Source organism: Oncorhynchus tshawytscha, unplaced genomic scaffold (genome assembly GCF_018296145.1).
Source record: "Oncorhynchus tshawytscha isolate Ot180627B unplaced genomic scaffold, Otsh_v2.0 Un_contig_8450_pilon_pilon, whole genome shotgun sequence".
In the NCBI taxonomy this organism is placed as follows: Eukaryota; Metazoa; Chordata; class Actinopteri; order Salmoniformes; family Salmonidae; genus Oncorhynchus; species Oncorhynchus tshawytscha.
In genome coordinates, this window is record NW_024608614.1 from 45,001 (window position 1) to 56,139 (window position 11,139).

Here is an 11,139-nt window from a genome sequence, read left to right on the forward strand (position 1 = left end):
GATATAGCCTCTAACCCTGGCATGACCCTGGGACTGACTATACTGGCTACCTGGTACTGGTGTACTGACCAGGTAGATATAACCTCTAACCCCTGACCTCTAACCCTGGCATGACCCTGGGACTGACTATACTGGCCACCTGGTACTGGTGTACTGACCAGGTAGATATAACCTCTAACCCCTGACCCTGGCATGACCCTGGGACTGACTATACTGGCTACTAGGTAGATCTGACCCCTGACCTCTAACCCTGGCATGACCCTGGGAGTGACTGCATTTGGAAAGTATTCAAACCCCTTGACTTTTTCCACACTTTGTTACGTTACAGCCTTATTCTAAAATGGATTAAATCAATTATTTTCCTCATCAATCTATACACAATACCCCATAATGACATCACAATACCCCATAATGACATCACAATACCCCATAATGACATAACAATACACCATAATGACAAAGCGAAAACAGGTTTTACATAAATATTCAGACCCTTTGCTATGAGACTCAAAATTGAGCTCATCCTGTTTCCATTGATAATCCTTGAGATGTTTCTACAACTTGATTGGAGTCCTCCTATGGTAAATTCAATTGATTGGACAGGATTTTGGAAAGGCACACATCTGTCTATATAAGGTCCTACAGTTGACAGTGCATGTCAGAGCAAAAATCAAGCCATGAGGTCGAAGGAATTGTCCGTAGAGCTCCGAGACAGAATTGTGACGAGGCACAGATCTCGGGAAAGGTACCAAAACATTTTCTCACCATTGAAGGTCATCAAGAAAACAGTGGCCTCCATCATTGTTGTTTGGAACCACCAAGACTCTTCCTAGAGCTGGCCGCCTGGCAAAACTGAGAAAACAGGGGAGAAGGGGCCTTGGTCAGGGAGGTGACCAAGAACCCGATGGTCACTCTGACAGAGCACCAGAGTTCCTCTGTGGAGATGGGAGAACCTTCCAGAAGGACAACCGTCCTGCAGCACTCCACCAATCAGGTAGAGGGGTCAAACGGAAGCACCTCCTCAGTAAAAGTCACATGACAGCCCGGTTGGGGTTTGCCAAAAGGCACCTAAAGGACTCTGACCATGAAAAACAAGATTCTCTGGTCTGATGAAACCAAGATTGAACTCGTTGGCCTGAATGCCAAGCGTCACATCTGGAGGAAACCTGGCACCATCCCTACAGTGAAGCATGGTGTTGGTGGCAGCATCATGCTGTGGGGATGTTTTTCAGCAGCAGGGACTGGGAGACTAGTCAGGATCGAGGGAAAGTTGAACGGAGCAAAGTACAGAGAGAGATCCTTGATGAAAACCTGCTCCACCTTCCAACAGGACAACGACCCTAAGCACATAGCCAAGACAACACAGGAGTGGCTTCGGGACAAGTCTCTGAATGTCCTTGAGTGACCCAGCCAGAGACCGAACATCTCTGGAGAGACCTGAAAATAGCTGTGCAGCGACGCTCCCCATCCAACCTGACATCCAACCTGACAGCTTTAGAGGATTTGTAGAGAAGAATGGGAGAAACTCCCCAGATACAGGTGTGCCAAGCTGGTAGCATCATACCCAAGGAGAGTAGGAGAAACTCCCCAGATACAGGTGTGCCAAGCTGGTAGCATCATACCCAAGAAGACTCTAGAGTAGGAGAAACTCCCCAGATACAGGTGTGCCAAGCTGGTAGCATCATACCCATGGAGATTCTAGAGTAGGAGAAACTCCCCAGATACAGGTGTGCCAAGCTGGTAGCATCATACCCAAGGAGACTCAAAGGCATAATCGCTGCCAAAGCTGCTTCAACAAAGGGTCTGAATACTGTAAATGTAAAGGGTCTGAATACTGTAAATGTAAAGGGTCTGAATACTGTAAATGTAAAGGGTCTGAATACTGTAAATGTAAAGGGTCTGAATACTGTAAATGTAAAGGGTCTGAATACTGTAAATGTAAAGGGTCTGAATACTGTAAATGTAAAGGGTCTGAATAATGTAAATGTAAAGGGTCTGAATACTGTAAATGTAAAGGGTCTGAATACTGTAAATGTAAAGGGTCTGAATACTGTAAATGTAAAGGGTCTGAATACTGTAAATGTAAAGGGTCTGAATACTGTAAATGTAAAGGGTCTGAATACTGTAAATGTAAAGGGTCTGAATACTGTAAATGTAAAGGGTCTGAATACTGTAAATGTAAAGGGTCTGAATACTGTAAATGTAAAGGGTCTGAATACTGTAAATGTAAAGGGTCTGAATACTGTAAATGTAAAGGATCTGAATACTGTAAATGTAAAGGGTCTGAATACTGTAAATGTAAAGGGTCTGAATACTGTAAATGTAAAGGGTCTGAATACTGTAAATGTAAAGGGTCTGAATACTGTAAATGTAAAGGGTCTGAATACTGTAAATGTAAAGGGTCTGAATACTGTAAATGTAAAGGGTCTGAATACTGTAAATGTAAAGGGTCTGAATACTGTAAATGTAAAGGGTCTGAATACTGTAAATGTAAAGGGTCTGAATACTAAATGTAAAGGGTCTGAATACTGTAAATGTAAAGGGTCTGAATACTGTAAATGTAAAGGGTCTGAATACTGTAAATGTAAAGGGTCTGAATACTGTAAATGTAAAGGGTCTGAATACTGTAAATGTAAAGGGTCTGAATACTGTAAATGTAAAGGGTCTGAATACTGTAAATGTAAAGGGTCTGAATACTGTAAATGTAAAGGGTCTGAATACTGTAAATGTAAAGGGTCTAAATACTAAATGTAAAGGGTCTGAATACTGTAAATGTAAAGGGTCTGAATACTGTAAATGTAAAGGGTCTGAATACTGTAAATGTAAAGGGTCTGAATACTGTAAATGTAAAGGGTCTGAAATAAATGTAAATGTAAAGGGTCTGAATACTGTAAATGTAAAGGGTCTGAATACTGTAAATACTGTAAATGTAAAGGGTCTGAATACTGTAAATGTAAAGGGTCTGAATACTAAATGTAAAGGGTCTGAATACTGTAAATGTAAAGGGTCTGAATACTGTAAATGTAAAGGGTCTGAATACTGTAAATGTAAAGGGTCTGAATACTGTAAATGTAAAGGGTCTGAATACTGTAAATGTAAAGGGTCTGAATACTGTAAATGTAAATGTGACGATTGCAAATAATTCTAAACCTGTTTTTGCTTTGTCATTTTGGTGTATTTATTGTGTGTAGATGAGGGGCGAAAAAACAATTTAATCCATTTTAGAATAAGTCTGAAACGTAACAAAATGTGGACAAAGTCAAGGGCTCGGAATACTTTCTGAATGCACTGTACTAGCTACATGCTACTGGTACACTGACCAGGTAACCTCTAACCCCTGACCTTTAACTCCTAACAGTAAAAACCAACCAACAACGTTCAGTCAAGATCACTTTATTGATAACATTCTCCTAACGTTATAACAACGTTCAGTCAAGATCACTTTATTGATAACATTCTCCTAACGTTATAACAACGTTCATGTCCAACATCGGCAAAAATCTGCCATCGTTTCAAAACGTTACTCACGCCCCCATAGTCCCAGTAACCAATCAGAGTGAGCGTTAGGCCACTCAGAGTCTCTCCAGCCAAGTAAACCTAGCTGGTCAGACTACGGGGGCCTGGAGAGGACAGCCCTCTCAAACAGAGGAAAATCAAATAAATCCTTAAATTTTAAGGTTTCAACAAATGTCCAGATTACGTCCAGATCGCCCCATTGGCCAGATTACGTCCAGATCGCCCCATTGGCCAGATTACGTCCAGATCGCCCCATTGGCCAGATTACGTCCAGATCGCCCCATTGGCCAGATTACGTCCAGATCGCCCCATTGGCCAGATTACGTCCAGATCGCCCCATTGGCCAGATTACGTCCAGATCGCCCCATTGGCCAGATTACGTCCAGATCACCCCATTGGCCAGATTACGTCCAGATCGCCCCATTGGCCAGATTACGTCCAGATCGCCCCATTGGCCAGGAAAAGCCCATGTTAAAAAAACAACATTAAAACATTTTTCTGGCAAACATTAAAAAACCAGCTGGAAAATGTCCTGCAAACATTCAATTAACGTGACAGTAGACAGACATCCAGACAAGGTTAGTTAAAGAAAGAGTCACGTTGTATCTGTCTTGGTCCTGCAGCTATCACGTTGTATCTGTCTTGGTCCTGCAGCTATCACGTTGTATCAGAGTGAGTCTGTCTTGGTCCTGCAGCTATCACGTTGTATCAGAGTGAGTCTGTCTTGGTCCTGCAGCTATCACGTTGTATCTGTTGTGGTCCTGCAGCTATCACATTGTATCTGTCTTGGTCCTGCAGCTATTGAGTCTGTCTTGGTCCTGCAGCTATCACGTTCTATCAGAGTGAGTCTGTTGTGGTCCTGCAGCTATCACGTTCTATCAGAGTGAAAAAACGTTGTATCTGTTGTGGTCCTGCAGCTATCACGTTGTATCTGTCTTGGTCCTGCAGCTATCACATTGTATCTGTCTTGGTCCTGCAGCGATCACGTTGTATCTGTCTTGGTCCTGCAGCTATCACGTTGTATCTGTCTTGGTCCTGCAGCTATCACGTTGTATCAGAGTGAGTCTGTCTTGGTCCTGCAGCTATCACATTGTATCTGTCTTGGTCCTGCAGCGATCACGTTGTATCTGTCTTGGTCCTGCAGCTATCACGTTGTATCTGTCTTGGTCCTGCAGCTATCACATTGTATCTGTCTTGGTCCTGCAGCGATCACTTGTATCTGTCTTGGTCCTGCAGCGATCACGTTGTATCTGTCTTGGTCCTGCAGCTATCACGTTGTATCTGTCTTGGTCCTGCAGCTATCACGTTGTATCTGTCTTGGTCCTGCAGCTATCACGTTGTATCTGTCTTGGTCCTGCAGCTATCACGTTGTATCTGAGTGAGTCTGTCATTGGTCCTGCAGCTATCACGTTGTATCTGAGTGAGTCTGTCTTGGTCCTGCAGCTATCACGTTGTATCAGAGTGAGTCTATCATTGGTCCTGCAGCTATCACGTTGTATCTGTCTTGGTCCTGCAGCTATCACATTGTATCTGTCTTGGTCCTGCAGTTTTCTGTATCTCTCTTGGTCCTGCAGCTATCACGTTGTATCTGAGTGAGTCTATCATTGGTCCTGCAGCTATCACGTTGTATCTGTCTTGGTCCTGCAGCTATCACATTGTATCTGTCTTGGTCCTGCAGCTATCACGTTGTATCTGAGTGAGTCTATCATGTTGGTCCTGCAGCTATCACGTTGTATCTGTCTTGGTCCTGCAGCTATCACATTGTATCTGTCTTGGTCCTGCAGCTATCACGTTGTATCTGTCTTGGTCCTGCAGCTATCACGTTGTATCTGAGTGAGTCTATCATTGGTCCTGCAGCTATCACGTTGTATCTGAGTGAGTCTGTCATTGGTCCTGCAGCTATCACGTTGTATCTGAGTGAATCATGATCTCCTGTGCAGATACCCTGAGTTACTGCATCGTCTTGTATCATGTTCATCTGCAATATTCTCTGTTCATCCTGCTCCTTGTGGCAACATATTGCTGAGTCTCATTTTCAACATTCAGATAACATTCTTTAAACAATAGAGAAACATCCAAATGTCCAGTAAAGTTATTAATCTGGTCAGAGCAACCAATCAGACACATGATCTGGTCGGAGCAACCAATCAGACACATGATCTGGTCAGAGCAACCAATCAGACACATGATCTAGTCAGAGCAACCAATCAGACACATGATCTGGTCAGAGCAACCAATCAGACACATGATCTGGTCAGAGCAACCAATCAGACACATGATCTAGTCAGAGCAACCAATCAGACACATGATCTAGTCAGAGCAACCAATCAGACACATCATCTAGTCAGAGCAATCCACTCAGACACATGATCTGGTCAAAGCAACCAATCAGACACATGATCAAGTCAGAGCAACCAATCAGACAAACATAAAAAACAACATTCAGTTACATTGTCTGTCTAACTTCCTGCTAGCCGTCCCATTGGTCCATACATTAGTCAATCCTAGCCGACCTCCTTGTTGTCAAGCGACGCTTTCGTCTGTGAGGCTATATACCGCCCCTTCAGTAGTTGATTGGTCAGTTTGGAGAAGGACACGCCCATAGCTCCTGCCGGATTGGATGCTCGGCGTGGGGAGGCGTGGCCAGGGGAAAGTCCCGCCCCTTTGTAGGCAGGGCTGTGTCGTCGTGGCGACCGGCTGGAGCGAGTATCGGAGGGCTGCAGTGATTGGCCCTGCAAGTAGCGATGTCCTCCAATCGCAGGGCACGATGCTAGTGGCGTACGGTGGACACTTCCTGGTTTGGCAATGACGACTTTAGCCCTGCCCCTCTGGCGCCCATCACGACCTGGCGACCTGGAGCTCTGAAACAACTAGAGAGTCAGAGAGAGAGGGAGCGTTAGACTGAGAGCGAGAGGGCGCGTTAGACTGAGTCAGAGAGAGAGAGAGTGTTAGACTGAGTCAGAGAGAGGGAGGGTTAGACTGAGTCAGAGAGAGAGAGGGAGGGTTAGACTGAGTCAGAGAGAGAGGGAGCGTTAGACTGAGTCAGAGAGAGAGAGGGAGGGAGCGTTAGACTGAGTCAGAGAGAGAGAGGGAGTGTTAGACTGAGTCAGAGAGAGAGAGGGAGGGAGCGTTAGACTGAGTCAGAGAAAGAGAGGGAGGGAGTGTTAGACTGAGTCAGAGAGAGAGAGGGAGCGTTAGACTGAGAGCGAGAGGGCGCGTTAGACTGAGTCAGAGAGAGAGAGAGAGTGTTAGACTGAGTCAGAGAGAGAGGGAGCATGTAAGACTGAGTCAGAGAGAGAGAGGGTGTTAGACTGAGTCAGAGAGAGAGGGAGCGTCAGACTGAGAGAGAGAGAGCGTTAGACTGAGTCAGAGAGAGAGAGAGCGTTAGACTGAGTCAGAGAGAGAGAGAGCGTTAGACTGAGTCAGAGAGAGAGGGAGCGTTAGACTGAGTCAGAGAGAGAGGGAGCGTTAGACTGAGTCAGAGAGAGAGAGAGCGTTAGACTGAGTCAGAGAGAGAGAGCGTCAGACATTAGACTGAGTCAGAGAGAGAGGGAGCGTTAGACTGAGTCAGAGAGAGAGAGAGCGTTAGACTGAGTCAGAGAGAGAGAGAGCATTAGACTGAGTCAGAGAGAGAGGGAGCGTTAGACTGAGTCAGAGAGAGAGGGAGTGTTAGACTGAGTCAGAGAGAGAGGGAGTGTTAGACTGAGTCAGAGAGAGAGAGGGAGCGTTAGACTGAGTCAGAGAGAGAGAGAGCGTTAGACTGAGTCAGAGAGAGAGGGAGCGTCAGACTGAGAGAGAGAGCGTTAGACTGAGTCAGAGAGAGAGAGCATTAGACTGAGTCAGAGAGAGAGGGAGCGTTAGACTGAGTCAGTTAGAGGGAGTGTTAGACTGAGTCAGAGAGAGAGGGAGTGTTAGACTGAGACTACAGAGAGAGGGAGCGTTAACACACTGAGTCAGAGAGAGAGAGAGCGTTGACTGAGTCAGAGAGAGAGGGAGCTGCCTGACTGAGAGAGAGCGTTAGACTGAGTACTAGAGAGAGAGAGCATTAGACCCTGAGTCAGAGAGAGAGAGAGCATTAGACTGAGTCAGAGAGAGAGAGAGCATTAGACTGAGTCAGAGAGAGAGGGAGTGTTAGACTGAGTCAGAGAGAGAGGGAGTGTTAGACTGAGTCAGAGAGAGAGAGGGAGCGTTAGACTGAGTCAGAGAGAGAGAGGGCATTAGACTGAGTCAGAGAGAGGGAGTGTTAGACTGAGTCAGAACAGGGAGTGTTAGACTGAGTCAGAGAGAGAGAGGGAGCCAGACTGAGTCAGAGAGAGAGAGGGAGTGTTAGACTGAGTCAGAGAGAGAGGGACCCAGACTGAGTCAGAGAGAGAGGGAGTGTTAGACTGAGTCATAGAGAGACAGACTGAGTCAGAGAGAGAGGGAGCCCATACTCAGACTGACTGAGAGAGAGAGCGTTAGACTGAGTCAGAGACTAGGGAGAGTTAGACTGAGTCAGAGAGAGAGAGGGAGAGTTACAGTTAGACTGAGTCATAGAGAGAGAGGGCACGTTAGACTGAGTCAGAGAGAGAGAGGGAGCGTCAGACTGAGAGACAGAGCGTTAGACTGAGTCAGAGAGAGAGAGAGCGTTAGACTGAGTCAGAGAGAGAGAGAGCGTTAGACTGAGTCAGAGAGAGAGGGAGCGTTAGACTGAGTCAGAGAGAGAGGGACAGTTAGACTGAGTCAGAGATAGAGAGAGCGTTAGACTGAGTCAGAGAGAGAGGGAGCGTCAGACTGAGAGAGAGAGCTTTAGACTGAGTCAGAGAGAGGGAGCGTTAGACTGAGTCAGAGAGAGATTAGACGTTAGACTGAGTCAGAGAGAGAGAGAGCATTAGACTGAGTCAGAGAGAGGGAGCGTTAGACTGAGTCAGAGAGAGAGGGAGTGTTAGACTGAGTCAGAGAGAGAGGGAGTGTTAGACTGAGTCAGAGAGAGAGAGGGAGCGTGTGACTGAGTCAGAGAGAGAGAGAGCGTTAGACTGAGTCAGAGAGAGAGGGAGCGTCAGACTGAGAGAGAGAGCGTTAGACTGAGTCAGAGAGAGAGAGAGCATTAGACTGAGTCAGAGAGAGAGGGAGCGTTAGACTGAGTCAGAGAGAGAGGGAGTGTTAGACTGAGTCAGAGAGAGAGGGAGTGTTAGACTGAGTCAGAGAGAGAGGGAGCGTTAGACTGAGTCAGAGAGAGAGAGAGCGTTAGACTGAGTCAGAGAGAGAGGGAGCGTCAGACTGAGAGAGAGAGCGTTAGACTGAGTCAGAGAGAGAGAGAGCATTAGACTGAGTCAGAGAGAGAGAGAGAGCATTAGACTGAGTCAGAGAGGAGAGAGCATTAGACTGAGTCAGAGAGAGAGGGAGTGTTAGACTGAGTCAGAGAGAGAGGGAGTGTTAGACTGAGTCAGAGAGAGAGAGGGAGCGTTAGACTGAGTCAGAGAGAGAGAGGGCATTAGACTGAGTCAGAGAGAGAGGGAGTGTTAGACTGAGTCAGAGAGAGAGGGAGTGTTAGACTGAGTCAGAGAGAGAGAGGGAGCGTTAGACTGAGTCAGAGAGAGAGAGGGAGTGTTAGACTGAGTCAGAGAGAGAGGGAGTGTTAGACTGAGTCAGAGAGAGAGGGAGTGTTAGACTGAGTCAGAGAGAGAGGGAGTGTTAGACTGAGTCAGAGAGAGAGAGGGAGCGTTAGACTGAGTCAGAGAGAGAGGGAGAGTTAGACTGAGTCAGAGAGAGAGGGAGAGTTACAGTTAGACTGAGTCAGAGAGAGAGAGGGAGAGTTACAGACAGACACTCACAGTGTCTTGACTACAGTTAGATCTACATACTAACACACTGCCCTGACCCATACTGCCTGACTACAGTTAGAGCTACATACTAACACACTGCCCTGACCCATACTGCCTGACTACAGTTAGAGTAAACACACTGCCCTGACCCATACTGCCTGACTACAGTTAGATCTACATACTAACACACTGCCCTGACCCATACTGCCTGACTACAGTTAGATCTACATACTAACACACTGCCCTGACCCTGACCCATACTGCCTGACTACAGTTAGATCTACATACCAACACACTGCCCTGACCCATACTGCCTGACTACAGTTAGATCTACATACTAACACACTGCCCTGACCCATACTGCCTGACTACAGTTAGATCTACATACTAACACACTGCCCTGACCCATACTGCCTGACTACAGTTAGATCTACAGGTAACACACTGCCCTGACCCATACTGCCTGACTACAGTTAGAGCTACATACTAACACACTGCCCTGACCCATACTGCCTGACTACAGTTAGACTACATACTAACACACTGCCCTGACCCATACTGCCTGACTACAGTAGATCTACATAGGTAACACACTGCCCTGACCCATACTGCCTGACTACAGTTAGATCTACATACTAACACACTGCCCTGACCCATACTGCCTGACTACAGTTAGAGCTAACTAACACACTGCCCTGACCCATACTGCCTGACTACAGTTAGAGCTACATACTAACACACTGCCCTGACCCTGACCCATACTGCCTGACTACAGTTAGAGCTACATACTAACACACTGCCCTGACCCTGACCCATACTGCCTGACTACAGTTAGATCTACATACTAACACACTGCCCTGACCCATACTGCCTGACTACAGTTAGATCTACATACTAACACACTGCCCTGACCCATACTGCCTGACTCGTGTCACCGTTCAGTTAACGTCCAGACAGTTATTACACAGGACTGTTTCTATTGGTCATGAAGACACTCTTTATTTTCTCATACATTCGTGTGTGTGTGTCTGTGTGTGTGTCTGTGTGTGTTTAGGTCATCGTTCAGAGGTCCCTGTCAGCTAAGAACCTGTCTCATGCCAAAGGAGCTTCTATCCTGGCGTCCTACCTCAAGATGTTACCCTTCATATTCATCATACTTCCAGGCATGATCAGCAGAGCTCTGTACCCAGGTAACACCCAGCCCTCTGAGCTCTGAACCCAGGTAACACCCAGCCCCCTGTACCCAGGTAACACCCAGCCCCCTGTACCCAGGTAACACCCAGCCCACTGTACCCAGGTAACACCTAGCCCTCTGAGCTCTGTACCCAGGTAACACCCAGCCCTCTGTACCCAGGTAACACCCAGCCCTCTGTACCCAGGTAACACCCAGCCCTCTGTACCCAGGTAACAGCCCTCTGAGCTCTGTACCCAGGTAACACACAGCCCTCTGTACCCAGGTAACACCCAGCCCCTGTACCCAGGTAACACCCAGCCCCCTGTACCCAGGTAACACCCAGCCCCTGTACCCAGGTAACACCCAGCCCTCTGAGCTCTGTACCCAGGTAACACCCAGCCCTCTGTACCCAGGTAACACCCAGCCCTCTGAGCTCTGTACCCAGGTAACACCCAGCCCTCTGTACCCAGGTAACACCCAGCCCTCTGAGCTCTGTACCCAGGTAACACCCAGCCCTCTGTACCCAGGTAACACCCAGCCCTCTGTACCCAGGTAACACCCAGCCCTCTGTACCCAGGTAACACCCATCCTCAGCTAGTAACCCAGCCCTCTGTACAGTAAGACCAGCCCTCTCAGCTCACCCAG

The 11,139-nt window shown here is 47.2% G+C and overlaps 1 protein-coding gene across 1 annotated transcript in view; it reads left to right on the plus strand.

The window, feature by feature from the left end:
- The window catches only part of LOC121843667 (sodium/glucose cotransporter 5-like), a 34,288-nt gene extending 23,530 nt beyond the window's left edge, over positions 1-10,758 (plus strand). Inside the window, exon 8 of the mRNA XM_042313432.1 lies at positions 10,375-10,758. Coding sequence (XP_042169366.1) covers positions 10,375-10,536 — 162 coding nt within the window. The 3' untranslated portion in view covers positions 10,537-10,758. The remainder of the gene's footprint in view (positions 1-10,374) is intronic.
- The last annotated feature ends 381 nt before the right edge of the window (positions 10,759-11,139 follow it).